General features: G+C 42.6%; 1 protein-coding gene across 1 annotated transcript in view; it reads right to left on the reverse strand.

Moving 5' to 3' along the window:
* Positions 1-495: 495 nt before the first annotated feature.
* LOC110531063 (protein Niban 1) overlaps positions 496-20,908 on the reverse strand; it is a 63,138-nt gene continuing 42,725 nt past the window's right edge. The window contains exons 7-14 of the mRNA XM_036986768.1: positions 13,167-13,271; positions 12,448-12,610; positions 12,024-12,211; positions 11,709-11,855; positions 8,692-8,802; positions 7,524-7,631; positions 7,242-7,353; positions 496-2,773 (exon numbers count right to left, since the gene is read on the reverse strand). Of these exons, the coding sequence (XP_036842663.1) occupies positions 1,104-2,773; positions 7,242-7,353; positions 7,524-7,631; positions 8,692-8,802; positions 11,709-11,855; positions 12,024-12,211; positions 12,448-12,610; positions 13,167-13,271 (2,604 nt within the window). The 3' untranslated portion in view covers positions 496-1,103. The remainder of the gene's footprint in view (positions 2,774-7,241; positions 7,354-7,523; positions 7,632-8,691; positions 8,803-11,708; positions 11,856-12,023; positions 12,212-12,447; positions 12,611-13,166; positions 13,272-20,908) is intronic.

Below are 20,908 nucleotides of genomic sequence, written 5' to 3' on the forward strand. Positions count from 1 at the left end.
TGGATTACGTTAAAAGTGTTGTTTTTTAAAGTACAAAGGGGTTGTTAGGTGTTAAACCTGTGTTAAAAGATGCTTACAATATTAGAAGAGAAAAAGTGATTGTGTTGAATTGTGGGAAATAAAGATAGACATGGTTTTAAAAAGGTAGTAATATTTCATTGAGTACAGAAATTTGTAGACAGCTTAATTTACCCTGTCCCGCGGCTCAACAACCCCATACCCGGGTTGTGCCAAGAGACAACTTTGTGGAAAAGCTATGATTTCGAAACTGTAATGTTTCCAGAGATACACAACATCCTGAAATATATGTAGAGATCTTTGTTAGAAATAATACTATATTTCCCTTGACAGAATGATGCTGAATGTAAAACAAATGGCTGAACTTACCCCAGTCTCCCCTACAGTATCTTTTAAAAGATCTCGCAAATTCTAAAGGTATTATATTTTATATACATACAGAAAGATACAGTATGAACACAAAACAAGAAACGTGTGTTAAGTGTTATGTTTTTATTAATTTAAGCACCTCCCTTATCATTATTTTAATGTGTATGTGACAAATAAAATGTGATTTGATTCTTATAACTGTTAAATATATTCAGATCTAAATAGCTTTGTCCCAAAAGGTCCTACAGAACAAAGCCAAATGGCTTAGAAATGCATTACTTCTGTTGTCACGGTAAAACCAACTGCACAACAGATCAAAATGTAAGGTGCTCATTTCAACCCCCCCCAAAATATGAAAAAGATGACAATTATTTCAACAACAAATAAAGCAAAGTTGTTCAATATAAAATTGAGTATGTAAGTGAAAGTTGTATTATCGTCTGCTGCACCAATAGCAGTCCTTGTTAGTATAGCTATCAGATGTTAACGTTTATGTTATTTGGTCAGTTTCTTTCTTCTCCAGTCTGTGGTTGCTCCTCTGAGGAGGGAGGAGAGAGATGATTACCTCCTCAATTTCTATCAGTCTGTAGAGTAAACATTTTCAGTCATTTATTTGACATAGAAATAGTTAATAGATTTTGAATTGGGTTCAAAATGAACACCGTTAATTGCTCTGCTGTTGGTACACCCCCCCCCCCTAGTCGTTCTTTCCCCAGCTAGGGAGTGCTGTTTTCTGGGGGACACCTCTGTATCAGCTCTTCCACCTCCACTACCTCCATCACCAAGTCACGGATGGACTGCACACTACCCAATGGAACCGCTTCCTCCTCTCCCTCCATCCCCACTGTGTTAGACTGTAGCCCCAGAGCCTCCACTACACCCCCCAGAGCCTCTCCTCTGTCCTCTGCCTCCTCTACACCCCCCAGAGCCTCTCCTCTGTCTCCTGCCTCCACTACACCCCCCAGAGCCTCTCCTCTGTCCCCTGCCTCCGCTACACCCCCCAGAGCCTCTCCTCTGTCCCCTGCCTCCACTACACCCCCCAGAGCCTCTCCTCTATCCCCTGCCTCCACTACACCCTCCCCAGGCCCAGTGAGTGTAGTAGTAGCACCCCCTCGTGATGTGACCAGGGTATTGCATGCAAGCAGGGCACCCTCGCTCTCAGTGACAGTAACTCTAGTGACGGAGGTAACTGCAGCTCTGTCCTCACTGCCTCCAGGCTGCATCTCTGATCCTGTGGGGTTAAGGTCAATCTGAGTCTGGGAGGCTGGTTTAGTGGGGTTAGGGTCATTCTGAGTCTGGGAGGCTGGTTCAGTGGAGTTAGGGTCATTCTGAGTCGGGCAGGCTGGTTCAGTGTCTCTGGCTTGGGTAGATGAGCTAGTTTGGACTGTACCACTAGCTTTCATTTCTCGAGGGGTGTCAGAGTGGACCAAATCACTGTCTACAGTTTCTATATGGGCGTTGGATGGGGCTGTACCAATGTGATGTGCTTCTGCCTCCTTACAAAGATGTTCTTCCTCCTCTTCCTTCTCGTCCACAGTGAGAGGTACAGATGCCCCCTCCTTCACCCCTGCAGGAGTTTTCAGGTAGACTGCTCTGTCTGTGGCTTGTCTCTGTCTCTGATCAGTGGAGAGCACCGTGGCCTCAGGAAGAATCATACTCACTGCTGACAGAGCCTCGACACACACCAACACACTGTCACTCACTGGGCTGTTTCTGGCTTTGTCTGTGTCTGGTTTGTCTTCAGTTCCTGGTGGTTGGGATGCTTTGGCTGTGTCTGTAACTTCCGGTGTCTGGGGAGCTGGTTCAGCCACAGGAAGAGGAGGCTGGGGGGAGGCGGCATAAGGTGTGATTGTGGCCAAAGGGGCGTCATGATTGACTAAGGAAGCATCAGGTTTGGTTGAGGCAGCACCAGAAGGGTAATCACTTTCAGCAGAGGACATTTCAGGTAGAGGTGAAGGGGTATCAGGTAGAGGGGAAGGGGTATCAGGTAGAGGTGAAGGGGTATCAGGCTCTGCTACAGAGACATCAGCAGTATAGGTAAGTATATGTGCTGGGGCTGGGAGTGAGAGTGGGGCTGGGTCTGGGTCTGGAGCCTCACTTTGTGGAGTTATGACAATGACAGGAGGAGTGAGGGCAGCCATATCTGGGACCACTGGGCCACCTTCCACCTCCAGCCTCCCAGCGCTAGAAGACAAGTTCTGCACCAGGGGAGAAGATGCCCGCTCGGCCTGTCTGCTCAGCCCAGAGACAGCCATCTTGGCAGGGCTGGCGGGGGCGGAGAGGGGAGGGGTTCGACTGTCTGTTAGGCTGCTCTGGCTGGCACTCTGCAGGTCAGTACTGTCCACCATCAAGTTGTTCTTCCTCAGACTGGCAGCTTCTTTCACCACTGGAGAAAATGAGAGACCGAAAGGGAGGAGAAAGAATTGATTAAGTTCATACAGGAGAAGCATACAGTACATACAATCAATTATGTCATACAGGGTATACAGGAGGGTAATGGTGCTATACAGGGTATACAGGAGGGTAATGGTGCTATACAGGGTATACAGGAGGGTAATGGTGCTATACAGGGTATACAGGAGGGTAATGGTGCTATACAGGGTATACAAGAGGGTAATGGTGCTATACAGGAGGGTAATGGTGCTATACAGGGTATACAAGAGGGTAATGGTGCTATACAGGAGGGTAATGGTGCTATACATGGTATACAAGAGGGTAATGGTGTTATACAGGGTATAAAAGAGGGCAATGGTGCTATACAGGAGGGTAATGGTGCTATACATGGTGTACAAGAGGGTAATGGTGTTATACAGGGTATACAAGAGGGTAATGGTGCTATACAGGAGGGTAATGGTGCTATACAGGGTATACAAGAGGGTGATGGTGTTATACAGGGCATACAAGAGGGTAATGGCGTTATATAGGAGGGCAATGGTGCTATACAGGGCATACAAGAGGGTAATGGTGCTATACAGGAGGGTAATGGTGCTATACAGGGTATACAAGAGGGTAATGGTGTTATACAGGGCATACAAGAGGGTGATGGTGTTATACAGGGCATACAAGAGGGTAATGGTGTTATATAGGAGGGTAATGGTGCTATACAGGGCATACAAGAGGGCTATGGTGCTATACAGGGCATACAAGAGGGTAATGGTGTTATACAGGAGGGTAATGGTGATATACAGGGCATACAAGAGGGCTATGGTGCTATACAGGGTATACAAGAGGGTAATGGTGCTATACAGGGTATACAAGAGGGTAATGGTGCTATACAGGGTATACAAGAGGGTAATGGTGCTATACAGGGTATACAAGAGGGTAATGGTGCTATACAGGAGGGCAATGATGCTATGCAGGGTATACAAGAGGGTAATGGTGCTATACAGGGTATACAAGAGGGTAATGGTGCTATACAGGAGGGTAATGGTGCTATACAGGATACACAAAAGGGTAATGGTGCTATACAGGAGGGTAATGGTGTCATGCAGGGTATACAGGAGGGTAAGGATGTTATACAGGAGGGTAATGGTGTCATGCAGGGTATACAAGAGGGTAATGGTGTCATGCAGGGTATACAAGCGGGTAATGGTGTCATGCAGGGTATACAGGAGGGTAATGGTGTCATGCAGGTTATACAAGAGGGCAATGGTGTCATGCAGGGTATACAGGAGGGTAATGGTGTCATGCAGGGTATACAAGATGGTAATGGTGTCATGCAGGGTATACAGGAGGGTAATGGTGTCATGCAGGGTATACAAGAGGGTAATGGTGTTATACAGGAGGGTAATGGTGCTATACAGTGTATACAAGAGGGTAATGGTGCTATGCAGGGTATACAAGAGGGTAATGGTGTTATGCAAGAGGGTAATGGTGTCATGTATAATGGTGTTATACACTTCTATTACTGACAGTAGAAAAGACAAGGGATGCGTTTTTAGTAACTTATTTTAGAACAGGGAGCCCAAAAGGGAACACAGTGAAATGTGTTCATTTTTAATGCAATGAATTGATAAGTGGTTGTCTCCTATACTTTAGTAGAATGGGTTGGGTTGATAAGTAGTTGTCTCCTATACTTTAGTAGAATGGGTTGGGTTGATAAGTAGTTGTCTCCTATACTTTAATAGAATGGGTTGGGTTGATAAGTGGTTGTCTCCTATACTTTAGTAGAATGGGTGGCGTTGATAAGTAGTTGTCTCCTATACTTTAGTAGAATGGGTTGGGTTGATAAGTAGTTGTCTCCTATACTTTAGTAGAATGGGTTGGGTTGATAAGTAGTTGTCTCCTATACTTTAGTAGAATGGGTTGGGTTGATAAGTAGTTGTCTCCTATACTTTAGTAGAATGGGTTGGGTTGATAAGTAGTTGTCTCCTATACTTTAGTAGAATGGGTTGGGTTGATAAAATGGTACAGGTATTCCCCAACTGGGGTACCCCCAGGTAGTCCCCAACTGGGGTACACCCAGGGGTATGCACAATGCTGTCGGAGTACGCCAAATAAAAATGTGATTCACATAAAAAAATAACATTTATATTTTCCAATGGGGCTCTACATTTGGGTGAGGTTGTTTTCCTCTCGCCTGAGTAGCCTCGTTTCACTGCCAAAAATAAAATTTAACCATCTACCGTTCAGCAAAATAACAACGCAATGTCAAATACAGGTAACCTAGTCATCCAATCACATTAACCGTTACTCATCCAATCACATTAACCATTACTCATCCAATCACATTAACCGTTACTCATCCAATCACATTAACCGTTACTCATCCAATCACATTAACCATTACTCATCCAATCACATTAACCGTTACTCATCCAATCACATTAACCGTTACTCATCCAATCACATTAACCGTTACTCATCCAATCACATTAACCGATACTCATCCAATCAATCAATAAAGACGTCTTTCGAGTAGTAAGACATGTATGAAAGCAACAGAATCCATTAATAAGAAAGGTCTAGAAGCATCTTGTCACGGCCGTCATATGGAGGAGACCAAGGCGCAGCGTGGTATGCGTACATACTTCTTTAATGAAAGGTCGAACACTGAACACTGAACAAACTATACAAAACAACAAAACGAACCGTGAAGCTAATATGACTAGTGCAGACAGGCAACTAAACATAGAATAAGAACCCACAAACTACCCAAGGAATATGGCTACCTAAATATGGTCCCCAATCAGAGACAACGATAAACAGCTGCCTCTGATTTAGAACCAATCTAGGCAACCATAGACATGTAAACACCTAGACTTACAAAAACCCCTAGACCCCTAGACAAAACAAAAAGACATACCTCTAGACATACAAAAAAAACGAAACAATACAAAAACTAAACAAACCATCCTCGTCACACCTTGACCTAACCAAAATAATAAAGAAAACTAAGAGAACTAAGATTAGGCAGTGACACATCTTATATGGTGAGCTACCGAGTGGCAAGGACAGGCAAGCTCCATACTATTGTGGAGGACTTCATTCTTCCTGCTGCCGCGGATATGGCTGGGACAATGCTGGGGGAAAAGGCTCAAAAAACTATACAGACAACGTCTTCATCAAACAACACTATTTCTTGGGTACTGCAGCATCCACCGAGAGCCTCTTGGGTAGACTGCAGCATCCACCGAGAGGCTCTTGGGTACACTACAGCATCCACCGAGAGGCTCTTGGGTACACTGCAGCATCCACCGAGAGGCTCTTGCTGCCAAGGGAATGCCTGACAGCTTGAAAGCTGTTTTGGACACTACAGTGAAAATGGTTAACTTTGTTAAAGCAAGGCCCCTGAACTCTTGTGTATTTTATGTATTATGCAATGATATCGGCAGTGACCATGTAACGCTTTTACAACAACCAGTAAGCTGGTTTTCAAGGGGCAAAGTATTGACACATTTTTTAAAATTAAGAGACGAGCTTAAAGTTTTCTTTGCTGACCATTATTTTCACTTGTCTGACCGCTTGCATGATGACGAGTTTCTCACACGACTGGCCTATCTGGGTGATGTTGTTTCTTGCCTGAATGATCTGAATCTAGGATTACAGGGACTCTCTGCAACTATATTCAATGTGCTGGACAAAATTGAGGCTATGATTCAGAAGTTGGAACTCTTCTCAGTCTGCATTAACAAGGACAACACAGGTCTTTCCATCATTGAACTCAAGCCATAGGACAATGTCAAATGCGAAGCACCTGAGTGAGCTGGGTGCACAATTACGCAGGTACTTTCCCGAAACGGACAACACAAACAACTGGATTCGTTATCCCTTTCATGCCCTGCCTCCAGTCCACTTACCGATATCTGAACAAGAGAGACTCATCGAAATTGCTACAAGTAGTTCTGTGAAAATTGAATTTAATCAGAAGCCCCTGCCAGATTTCTGGATAGGGCCATGCTCAGAGTTTCTTGCCTTGGCAAATCGCACTGTTAAGATGCCCTTTGCAACCACGTACCTATGTGAGAGTGGATTCTCGGCCCCCACACACAGACTGTGTGTGGAAAATGATTTAAGACTGAGACTCTCTCCAATACAACTCAACATTGCAGTGTTATGTGCATCCTTTCAAGCACACCCTTCACAATTTTTGATGAACAATTAAGGTTTGATATGTAAGATGGTTAAATAAAGAGCAAAATTATTGATTATTATAATTTGTGCCCTGGTCCTATAAGAGCGCTTTGTCACTTTCCACGAGCCGGGATGTGATAAAAACTCACACTCATTCTTATGTTTAATAAATGCATCGTATAGTGTGTGTGTGGCAGGCTTACAATGATGGAAAAACACATGGCTGTATATATAAAGAGAAACCTGGTCCCTGGATGACAGACAGAAGCAGGTAAACTCACCTTTGTCCACCTCGATGGTCAGAATGTTCAGTAGAATATCTTCATAAACGTTTTCCACTTTGATGAAGTTGGTGTAATCCGCAAAGATGTACTGGTCTAACTTCTGCAGGTCCTGTAAAGTGTTGGTTTCACGGTTTATATTCTGATGAACTAACAGTACCTGCTCCAACATTACTTTAATTTGATAGGGTGAGATGTGGATGGACTGAGACCATCAGCCCTGGGATATATCTAGCATATAATGACTGATATAAAGAGACAAAAGGTTACCAGCGTACATACCGGTTTGTGTGCCGGAGCCAGGTTCCTCCTGATAGCAGGAAGCGTGATGTCAACCAGAGCCTCCTGAAAGATCCTCTTCCTCACCGTGCTACTGTCATGGTCATATTGCTGCAGGGAACAACCACAGAACAAGAATGTTACCAGACTCTACACCCTGTTATAGACATATTGCTAAAGGAAAGATGCATCAATCAATCAATAAAACAATCAATCAATCCATCAACTAATCAATGAACCAATCAATCCATAAATCTAACCAACCAACCAGTCAACCAATTAATCACAACAAGACAACCACACAACAAGACAACCACAACAAGACAACCACACAACAAGACAACCACACAAGACAACAAGACAACCACAACAAGACAACCACACAACAAGACAACTACAACAAGACAACAAGACAACCACAACAAGACAACCACACAACAAGACAACCACACAACAAGACAACCACACAAGACAACTACAACAAGACAACCACACAACAAGACAACCACACAACAAGACAACCACACAACAAGACAACCACACAACAAGACAACCACACAAGACAACCACAACAAGACAACCACACAACAAGTGTTAGACAGAATAACCAAGGCTGAGTTTCTCCTAGTCAACTATGAATTCACTGAAAGTAAGCTACAGCAGGTAGAGTGTTGCATCGTACAGTCAGAAGGCAGGAGGTACGGAGCTACAGACAGAAGGCAGGAGGTACGAAGCTACAGTAGGTAGAGGAGTGTTGCATTGTACAGTCAGAAGGCAGGAGGTGTGAAGCTACAGTCAGAAGGCAGGAGGTATGGAGCTACAGTCAGAAGGCAGGAGGTGTGAAGCTACAGGCAGAAGGCAGGAGGTGTGAAGCTACAGTCAGAAAGCAGGAGGTGTGAAGTTACAGTCAGAAGGCAGGAGGTATGGAGCTACAGTCATAAGGCAGGAGGTGCGAAGCTACAGTCAGAAGGCAGGAGGTGCGAAGCTACAGACAGAAGACAGGAGGTATGAAGCTACAGACAGAAGGCAGGAGGTATGGAGCTACAGTCAGAAGGCAGGAGGTGTGAAGCTACAGTCAGAAGACAGGAGGTACGAAGCTACAGACAGAAGGCAGGAGGTGTGAAGCTACAGACAGAAGGCAGGAGGTATGAAGCTCTGTCTGTTATCTCACCTTGAGGACTCTGAGCTTTGCTTTCTCCATGGCTGAGGTGAGTTTGGAAGGGTTGTCTTTCAGTGAGCTCTGGAGGAGCAATTTAAAGGTGTACACGGCATTCTCTATCAGCTACAACACAGAAACACACAGCATTCTCCATCAGCTACAACAAGACAGAACCACACAGCATTCTCTATCAGCTACAACACAGAAACACACAGCATTCTCCATCAGCTACAACACAGAACCACACAGCATTCTCTATCAGCTACAACACAGAACCACACAGCATTCTCCATTAGCTACAACAAGACAGAACCACACAGCATTCTCCATCAGCTACAACACAGAAACACGCAGCATTCTCCATCAGCTACAACACAGAAACACACAGCATTCTCTATCAGCTACAACACAGAAACACACAGCATTCTCCATCAGCTACAACAAGACAGAACCATGCAGCATTCTCTATCAGCTACAACACAGAAACACACAGCATTCTCCATCAGCTACAACAAGACAGAACCACGCAGCATTCTCTATCAGCTACAACACAAAACCACACAGCATTCTCCATCAGTTACAACAAGACAGAACCACACAGCATTCTCTATCAGCTACAACACAGAACTACACAGCATTCTCTATCAGCTACAACACAGAACCACACAGCATTCTCTATCAGCTACAACATGGAACCACACAGAATTCTCTATCAGCTACAACACAGAACCACACAGCATTCTCCATCAGTTACAACAAGACATAACCACACAGCATTCTCTATCAGCTACAACACGGAACCACACATCATTCTCCATCAGTTACAACAACACAGAACCACACAGCATTTTCTGTCAGCTTCAACACAGAACCACACATCATTCTCTACCAGCAACAACACAGAACCACACAGCATTCTCCATCAGTTACAACAAGACATAACCACACAGAATTCTCTATCAGCTACAACACGGAACCACACAGCATTCTCTATCAGCTACAACACAGAACCACACAGCATTCTCTATCAGCTACAACACAGAACCACACAGCATTCTCTGTCAGCTACAACACAGAACCACACAGCATTCTCTATCAGCTACAACACAGAACCACCCAGCATTCTCTATCAGCTACAACACAGAACCACACAGCATTCTCTGTCAGCTACAACACAGAACCACACAGCATTCTCTATCAGCTACAACACAGAACCACACAGTATTCTCCTTCAGCTACAAGACAGAACCACACAGCATTCTCCATCAGCTACAACAAGACAGAACCACACAGCATTCTCTATCAGCTACAACACAGAACCACACAGCATTCTCTGTCAGCTACAACACAGAACCACACAGCATTCTCTATCAGCTACAACACAGAACCACACAGTATTCTCCTTCAGCTACAAGACAGAACCACACAGCATTCTCCATCAGCTACAACAAGACAGAACCACACAGCATTCTCTATCAGCTACAACACAGAACCACACAGCATTCTCTATCAGCTACAACACAGAACCACACAGCATTCTCCATCAGTTACAACAAGACATAACCACACATAATTCTCTATCAGCTACAACACGGAACCACACAGCATTCTCTATCAGCTACAACACAGAACCACACAGCATTCTCTATCAGCTACAACACAGAACCACACAGCATTCTCTGTCAGCTACAGCACAGAACCACACAGCATTCTCTATCAGCTACAACACAGAACCACCCAGCATTCTCTATCAGCTACAACACAGAACCACACAGCATTCTCTGTCAGCTACAACACAGAACCACACAGCATTCTCTATCAGCTACAACACAGAACCACACAGTATTCTCCTTCAGCTACAAGACAGAACCACACAGCATTCTCCATCAGCTACAACAAGACAGAACCACACAGCATTCTCTATCAGCTACAACACAGAACCACACAGCATTCTCTGTCAGCTACAACACAGAACCACACAGCATTCTCTATCAGCTACAACACAGAACCACACAGTATTCTCCTTCAGCTACAAGACAGAACCACACAGCATTCCCCATCAGCTACAACAAGACAGAACCACACAGCATTCTCTATCAGCTACAACACAGAACCACACAGCATTCTCTATCAGCTACAACACAGAACCACACAGCATTGTCTGTCAGCTACAACACAGAACCACACAGCATTCTCTATCAGCTACAGCACAGAACCACACAGTATTCTCCTTCAGCTACAAGACAGAACCACACAGCATTCTCTACCCAGCTACAACAAGACAGAACCACACAGCATTCTTTATCAGCTACAACACAGAACCACACAGCATTCTCTATCAGCTATAACACAGAACCACACAGCATTGTCTGTCAGCTACAACACAGAACCACACAGCATTCTCTATCAGCTACAGCACAGAACCACACAGTATTCTCCTTCAGCTACAAGACAGAACCACACAGCATTCTCCACCCAGCTACAACAAGACAGAACCACACAGCATTCTCTATCAGCTACAACACAGAACCACACAGCATTCTCTATCAGCTATAACACAGAACCACACAGCATTCTCCATCAGTTACAACAAGACAGAACCACACAGCATTCTCTGTCAGCTACAACACAGAACCACACAGCATTCTCTATCAGCTACAACACAGAACCACACAGCATTCTCTATCAGCTACAACACAGAACCACACAGCATTCTCCATCAGTTTCAACAAGACAGAACCACACAGTATTCTCCTTCAGCTACAACAAGACATAACCACACAGCATTCTCCTTCAGTTTCAACAAGACATAACCACACAGCATTCTCCATCAGTTTCAACAAGACATAACCACACAGCATTCTCCATCAGCTACAACAAGACAGAAACACATAGGATAACATCTCATCCAAATCTGAGATGTGAGGAAATGGTATGTTGTAGAATATACAGAAGAGAGATTAACGACAGAGTTAGTTTTTTGTTGAGTCTAGGTCTACTTTTGACATGTCCTACAGTATCTGTCTAACCTGTTGCATGTCTATCTGCGTGCAGTGGATCAGACGAACTGAGTTGGAGAACTTGAAGCGATGCCTGAGTTCCTGAAGCTGTTCTGTCAGGACCTCCACTTTCTGGTAACACTCTTCCAGACTTGCCTGACACATCTGACCCAGTGCCTGGGGAGAGAGAAAGAGAGACAGAGGCAACACACGCTATAACACACATACTATTAGACATTAGAGTGATTCACCTCAAGCAATAAGATTATTTGTTGTTCACGCTTCAGTTGTTCACTCTTATGCGAGGGAACTTGACCATCTTTTGCTCCACCAACACCTTCTTACCTGGTTTAACTCCTCCTGCCCCGCGCCCTCGGGGAAGCCCAGACAGAGAGTGTTTATCTCCCCCTCCAGGAGAAGCCGGACCCCCTGGAAGCCCCCCGTCACCGGAGACATCAGCTCTTCCAAGATGGACGCCAGGTACGGAGACACGTTCTCACTGCAGAACTTTGCTGCTGGATCACTGACGGAGGCTGTGGGGACCGAGATGGAACAACAGTTTAGATATAGTAATCCCATGTCTGCTCATCACAACTACTGTCCCAATAACTGTTGCTTTTTCATTCATTTAGGTCCCACAATATCCTGCCTCGGATCCTAAGGTGTTAGTTCTTTGTTACTGAGGTTACTCCTTTACACCACAATGCATTCTCGACCCGTGTTTGCCGCCAGGCTACCACATCTGTAGATCCCCATCATGGTATTGTACCTTGTAGCTTGGCCTGCAGGAAGGTTCTAGAACTGGCTATCTGGTCCATATCAGAGCGAAGCAGAGCTTCATGAGACCTGGCTGTCTCTTTACACTCCTCCTTCAGTCCCTTCAGACCCTCCCTCAGCTGATCCTGGACCAGGTGGTACGCGGCTTCCAACGTCTGGGGGGACAACAGAACACAGCTGAGTACAGAATGTATAGACCCTCTGTTAGCTGATCCAGGACCAGGTTATAGACTGCCTCCAACATCTGAACATCAGGGGGCAGTATAGAGCAGAGATCACTACAGGACGACAGAACACAGCTGAGTACAGAATGCATAGACCCTCTGTTAACTGATCCAGGACCAGGTTATAGACTGCCTCCAACGTCTGAACATCAGGGGGCAGTATAGAGCAGAGATCACTACAGGACGACAGAACACAGCTGAGTACAGAATGTATAGACCCTCTGTTAGCTGATCCAGGACCAGGTTATAGACTGCCTCCAACATCTGAACATCAGGGGGCAGTATAGAGCAGAGATCACTACAGGACGACAGAACACAGCTGAGTACAGAATGCATAGACCCTCTGTTAACTGATCCAGGACCAGGTTATAGACTGAACATCAGGGGGCAGTATAGAGCAGAGATCCCTACAGGACGACAGAACTCAGAGCTATAACATTACCGTAGGACTTTCTGAATAAAGGATCTGAGACGTTCATTCACTCACGGTGAACCAGACTCTCTTCCTCCCTGCTTTCTTTCCCTTTAGTCTGGCCAGCAGTTCTGTCTGTAGAGAGGGTTGTAGCTCCTCCAAAACCAGATTGGCGAGGACCTGGAAAACAGAAAGACAAAATGAGTTACATCATACCGTGATCTGGACGCACTACACAGCTGTAAGACAATGATACACACTACTGATCTACTGAGCTCATTGTTAACAACTGGTTGAACTTCGGCATCAGCAAGGAAAAGTCCTACTATAAATGTCTCTCCAATGTTTCTTTGTGATGAGACTGGAGTCCAACCCAAACAATGTTTCTCTGTGATGAGAGACTGGAGTCCAACCCAACCAATGTTTCTCTGTGATGAGAGACTGGAGTCCAACCCAAACAATGTGTATTTGTGATGAGAGACTGGAGTCCAACCCAACCAATGTTTCTCTGTGATGAGACTGGAGTCCAACCCAAACAATGTTTCTCTGTGATGAGACTGGAGTCCAACCCAAACAATGTTTCTTTGTGATGAGAGACTGGAGTCCAACCCAACCAATGTTTCTCTGTGATGAGACTGGAGTCCAACCCAAACAATGTCTGAGTCTGAAGCAGAAGTGTTTCCCGGTCTCTGACTGAGCTTTCTTAGTTGAGACAGACCTGGACCAACCGGTAATCTGGACAAACCTGGACCAACCGGTAATCTGGACAAACCTGGACCAGCTGGTAATCTGGACAGAGCTGGACCAACCGGTAATCTGGACAGAGCTGGACCAACTGGTAATCTGGACAAACCTGGACCAGCCGGTAATCTGGACAGAGCTGGACCTACCGGTAATCTGGACAGAGCTGGACCTACCAGTAATCTGGACAGAGCTGGACCTACCGGTAATCTGGACAGAGCTGGACCAACCGGTAATCTGGACAAACCAAGGGTTTTTATTTATTTAGACTATTTTCTACATTGTAGAATAATAGTGAAGACATCTAAACTATGAAATAACACATATGGAATCATGTAGTAACCAACAAAGTACATAAAGGCTAGCTGCCATCAAGACAGGGGGTGGCCACTTTGAAGAATCTCAAACCTCAAATATATTTTAGTTAACACTTTTTTTAGTTACTACATGATTCCATATGTGTTATTTCATAGTTTTGATGTCTTCACTATTATTCTACAATGTAGAAAAATTTCAAAATAATGAAAAACCCTTGAAGGAGTAGGTGTGTCCAAACTTATGACTGGTACTGTATATATATATATATAAATATAAATATATATATATATTATTAAATATATTTTCCTTTATTATGTTCTCCTAACCCTACCACCCCTCCCCTAATTGGAGTAAACTAGAGGACAACGACACTTAGGCTTCTACTTCCAGCCTATACATACTATATACTGTACATGTTACATAGTATGTTTAACTCTTAAGTCATATCCCAGTTTACCTATTTGCTTATGGGCTTGGCTACAACTAGCGACTTGTTTTTTAGCAAAAAATATAAAATTTTATTTGGAATTTTATAACATTTTATTTTGAAAATGTTTAAAAAATGTATAAACTTTGTTAATCAGGTTGATTTTTACACAAATAGACTGGTATTTTCCAGTAAATAACCCTTCCCCATATGCAAAAATAATAATAATGGTTACACATATCTCCCTAACCCCTGACAAGAACCCCTTCATTTTTCTTTGTGTGTGTAAACAGCCGAACCGGCGACCCATCAAACGTTATTTTCCTCATCAATCTTTTATTTTATTTTTTTATTTTATTTACCTTTATTTAACCAGGTAGGCTAGTTGAGAACACCTTTATTTAACCAGGTAGGCTAGTTGAGAACAAGTTCTCATTTACAACTGCGACCTGGCCAAGAATAAAGCAAAGCAGTTCGACACAAACAACACAGAGTTACACATGGAATAAACAACAACACAGAGTTACACATGGAATAAACAACAACACAGAGTTACACATGGAGTAAACAACAACACAGAGTTACACATGGAATAAACAACAACACAGAGTTACACATGGAATAAACAACAACACAGAGTTACACATGGAATAAACAACAACACAGAGTTACACATGGAATAAACAACAACACAGAGTTACACATGGAATAAACAACAACACAGAGTTACACATGGAATAAACAACAACACAGAGTTACACATGGAATAAACAACAACACAGAGTTACACATGGAATAAACAACAACACAGAGTTACACATGGAATAAACAACAACACAGAGTTACACATGGAATAAACAACAACACAGAGTTACACATGGAATAAACAACAACACAGAGTTACACATGGAATAAACAACAACACAGAGTTACACATGGAGTAAACAACAACACAGAGTTACACATGGAATAAACAACAACACAGAGTTACACATGGAATAAACAACAACACAGAGTTACACATGGAATAAACAACAACACAGAGTTACACATGGAATAAACAACAACACAGAGTTACACATGGAATAAACAACAACACAGAGTTACACATGGAATAAAACACAACACAGAGTTACACATGGAATAAACAACAACACAGAGTTACACATGGAATAAAACAACAACACAGAGTTACACATGGAATAAACAACAACACAGAGTTACACATGGAGTAAACAACAACACAGAGTTACACATGGAATAAACAACAACACAGAGTTACACATGGAATAAAACACAACACAGAGTTACACATGGAATAAACAACAACACAGAGTTACACATGGAATAAACAACAACACAGAGTTACACATGGAATAAACAACAACACAGAGTTACACATGGAATAAACAACAACACAGAGTTACACATGGAATAAAACAACAACACAGAGTTACACATGGAATAAACAACAACACAGAGTTACACATGGAATAAACAACAACACAGAGTTACACATGGAATAAACAACAACACAGAGTTACACATGGAGTAAACAACAACACAGAGTTACACATGGAATAAACAACAACACAGAGTTACACATGGAATAAACAACAACACAGAGTTACACATGGAATAAACAACAACACAGAGTTACACATGGAATAAACAACAACACAGAGTTACACATGGAATAAACAACAACACAGAGTTACACATGGAATAAACAACAACACAGAGTTACACATGGAATAAACAACAACACAGAGTTACACATGGAATAAACAACAACACAGAGTTACACATGGAATAAACAACAACACAGAGTTACACATGGAATAAACAACAACACAGAGTTACACATGGAATAAACAACAACACAGAGTTACACATGGAATAAACAACAACACAGAGTTACACATGGAATAAACAACAACACAGAGTTACACATGGAATAAACAACAACACAGAGTTACACATGGAATAAACAACAACACAGAGTTACACATGGAATAAAACACAACACAGAGTTACACATGGAATAAACAACAACACAGAGTTACACATGGAATAAACAACAACACAGAGTTACACATGGAATAAACAACAACACAGAGTTACACATGGAATAAACAACAACACAGAGTTACACATGGAATAAACAACAACACAGAGTTACACATGGAATAAACAACAACACAGAGTTACACATGGAATAAACAACAACACAGAGTTACACATGGAATAAACAACAACACAGAGTTACACATGGAATAAACAACAACACAGAGTTACACATGGAATAAACAACAACACAGAGTTACACATGGAATAAACAACAACACAGAGTTACACATGGAATAAACAACAACACAGAGTTACACATGGAATAAACAACAACACAGAGTTACACATGGAATAAAACACAACACAGAGTTACACATGGAATAAACAACAACACAGAGTTACACATGGAGTAAACAACAACACAGAGTTACACATGGAATAAACAACAACACAGAGTTACACATGGAATAAACAACAACACAGAGTTACACATGGAATAAACAACAACACAGAGTTACACATGGAATAAAACAACAACACAGAGTTACACATGGAATAAACAACAACACAGAGTTACACATGGAGTAAACAACAACACAGAGTTACACATGGAATAAAACAACAACACAGAGTTACACATGGAATAAACAACAACACAGAGTTACACATGGAATAAACAACAACACAGAGTTACACATGGAATAAACAACAACACAGAGTTACACATGGAATAAACAACAACACAGAGTTACACATGGAATAAACAACAACACAGAGTTACACATGGAATAAACAACAACACAGAGTTACACATGGAATAAAACAAACATACAGTCAATAGAAAAATATAAATATATACATATATAGTGTGTTAAATGAGGGATTTAAGGCAGTACATAGGGGCTAAGTCAATACAACATAGCAAGGAAAACACTGGAATGGTAGATGTGCAGTAGATGAATGTGCAAAGTAGAAATACTGGGGTGCAAAGGAGCCAAATAAACAAATAAATAATAAATAAATAAGAACCTGATTGAACATCTCTGGAGAAACGTGAAAATAGAAACGTGAAAATAGCTGTGCAGCGACGGTCCCCATCCAACCTGACAGAGGGTGAGAGGATCTGCAGAGAGGAATGGGAGAAAGTCCCCAAATACAGGTGCGCCAAGCTTGTAGCGTCATACCCAAGAAGACTTGAGGCTGTAATCGCTGCTAAAGATGCTTCAACAAAGTACTGAGTAAAGGGTCTGAATACTATTTTAAATGTGATATTTAAGTTTTTTATTTGTTATTTTATTTTTAAATTCAGAATACGGCTGTAACGTAACAAAATGTGGAAAGAGTCAAGGGGTCTGAATACTTTCCGACTGCAATGTAATTGGAACAGGAAGTGTAAACTCTAATATAGCCTATTAGCTAGAAAGATAAGGGCAAACATATTTTCCACATTGGTAGCCTGTTTGTGGGTGCCTTTTCAAAACCTACGTCAGATACTCCGGTGAGTGTAAGTGGGTCAATATCAGGAGTTGAGAAATACATTTCTCATTATTATATTTGAGTCATTTAGCACTTTAGCACTAGCATTTAACACTCGTATCCAGAGCGACATACAATCAGTGAAATTACAAATCATGATGAATAAGGGGTCCAGCTTTAAACCACGTGCAGCTTATAAAGGCTTCACGAAGCTACACAGGTGCACAAATCATTTATAACCGTATGTCATGCTTTATAAAGGGTTCATAGATGTGGCATAACATATGTGACATTATGCACCAATGTTAAATGTGACATAAGCCACTTGGTCAAATATGACATAAACAATAAACTTCAATTTTTGAGTGTAAGGTTGGTTAGGCTAAGGTTGGTGCTATCCCAATTTAGAATGTGTAAGTGTGAACACTTGCTTAGCACCAGGCTAAAATCCCCCTTAGCTCAGGAGGCTCTCAGCCCTGTGCTCAGGTGGCTCTTAGCCCTGTGCTCAGGAGGCTCTTAGCCCTGTGCTCAGGAGGCTCTTAGCCCTGTGCTCAGGAGGCTCTTAGCCCTGTGCTCAGGAGGCTCTTAGCCCTGTGCTCAGGAGGCTCTTAGCCCTGTGCTCAGGAGGCTCTTAGCCCTGTGCTCAGGAGGCTCTTAGCCCTGTGCTCAGGAGGCTCTTAGCCCTGTGCTCAGGTGTGAACGCGCCTTTCTGAGTATTTCTGGTGCAGCACAGACCTTATCCAGATGGTGTGACAAAGGAATTTCTTAAAAGACCTACTAACTTTCTTTGTTGTTACATTCAAGGTTGGAACCAACATGCAGTACCTCTAGCAGGAAGAGACAAGAACCATCCATCCGCCAGCTCAGAGACCAGCTACACTATTCACAGCCCTGTGTAATGTTCTATATAAGAGAGGTAAGGGACCAGCTACACTATTCACAGCCCTGTGTAATGTTCTATATAAGAGAGGTAAGGGACCAGCTACACTATTCACAGCCCTGTGTAATGTTCTATATAAGAGAGGTAAGGGACCAGCTACACTATTCACAGCCCTGTGTAATGTTCTATATAAGAGAGGTAAGGGACCAGCTACACTATTCACAGCCCTGTGTAATGTTCTATATAAGAGAGGTAAGAGACCAGCTACACTATTCACAGCCCTGTGTAATGTTCTATATAAGAGAGGTAAGGGACCAGCTACACTATTCACAGCCCTGTGTAATGTTCTATATAAGAGAGATAAGGGACCAGCTACACTATTCACAGCCCTGTGTAATGTTATATATAAGAGAGGTAAGGGACCAGCTACACTATTCACAGCCCTGTGTAATGTTATATATAAGAGAGGTAAGGGACCAGCTACACTATTCACAGCCCTGTGTAATGTCCTATATAAGAGAGGTAAGGGACCAGCTACACTATTCACAGCCCTGTGTAATGTTCTATATAAGAGAGATAAGGGACCAGCTACACTATTCACAGCCCTGTGTAATGTTCTATATAAGAGAGGTAAGGGACCAGCTACACTATTCACAGCCCTGTGTAATGTTCTATATAAGAGAGGTAAGGGACCAGCTACACTATTCACAGCCCTGTGTAATGTTCTATATAAGAGAGGTAAGGGACCAGCTACACTATTCACAGCCCTGTGTAATGTTCTATATAAGAGAGGTAAGAGACCAGCTACACTATTCACAGCCCTGTGTAATGTTCTATATAAGAGAGGTAAGGGACCAGCTACACTATTCACAGCCCTGTGTAATGTTCTATATAAGAGAGGTAAGGGACCAGCTACACTATTCACAGCCCTGTGTAATGTTCTATATAAGAGAGGTAAGGGACCAGCTACACTATTCACAGCCCTGTGTAATGTTATATATAAGAGAGGTAAGGGACCAGCTACACTATTCACAGCCCTGTGTAATGTTATATATAAGAGAGGTAAGGGACCAGCTACACTATTCACAGCCCTGTGTAATGTTCTATATAAGAGAGGTAAGAGACCAGCTACACTATTCACAGCCCTGTGTAATGTTCTATATAAGAGAGATAAGGGACCAGCTACACTATTCACAGCCCTGTGTAATGTTCTATATAAGAGAGGTAAGGGACCAGCTACACTATTCACAGCCCTGTGTAATGTTCTATATAAGAGAGGTAAGAGACCAGCTACACTATTCACAGCCCTGTGTAATGTTCTATATAAGAGAGATAAGGGACCAGCTACACTATTCACAGCCCTGTGTAATGTTCTATATAAGAGAGGTAAGGGACCAGCTACACTATTCACAGCCCTGTGTAATGTTCTATATAAGAGAGATAAGGGACCAGCTACACTATTCACAGCCCTGTGTAATGTTCTATATAAGAGAGGTAAGAGACCAGCTACACTATTCACAGCCCTGTGTAATGTTATATATAAGAGTGGTAAGGGACCAGCTACACTATTCACAGCCCTGTGTAATGTTCTATGTTCAGCTCATTCTTCAGCACATGTTTATATCATATTCAACATGATGGGTTATGTCACATTTGACATAGGTGGTTATGTCACACAGTTATGCCACATTTATGAACCATTTATAAAGCATGACATAAGGTAAAAAAAAAAGAAAAAAGAAACGTCCCCTTTTCAGGACCCTGTCTTTCAAAGATAATTCATAAAAATCCAAATAACTTCACAGATCTTCATTGTAAAGGGTTTAAACACTGTTTCCCATGCTTGTTCAATGAACCATAAACAATTAATGAACATGCACCTGTGGAACGGTCATTAAGACACTA

Source organism: Oncorhynchus mykiss, chromosome 8, assembly GCF_013265735.2.
Source record: "Oncorhynchus mykiss isolate Arlee chromosome 8, USDA_OmykA_1.1, whole genome shotgun sequence".
NCBI classification, from domain to species: domain Eukaryota; kingdom Metazoa; phylum Chordata; class Actinopteri; order Salmoniformes; family Salmonidae; genus Oncorhynchus; species Oncorhynchus mykiss.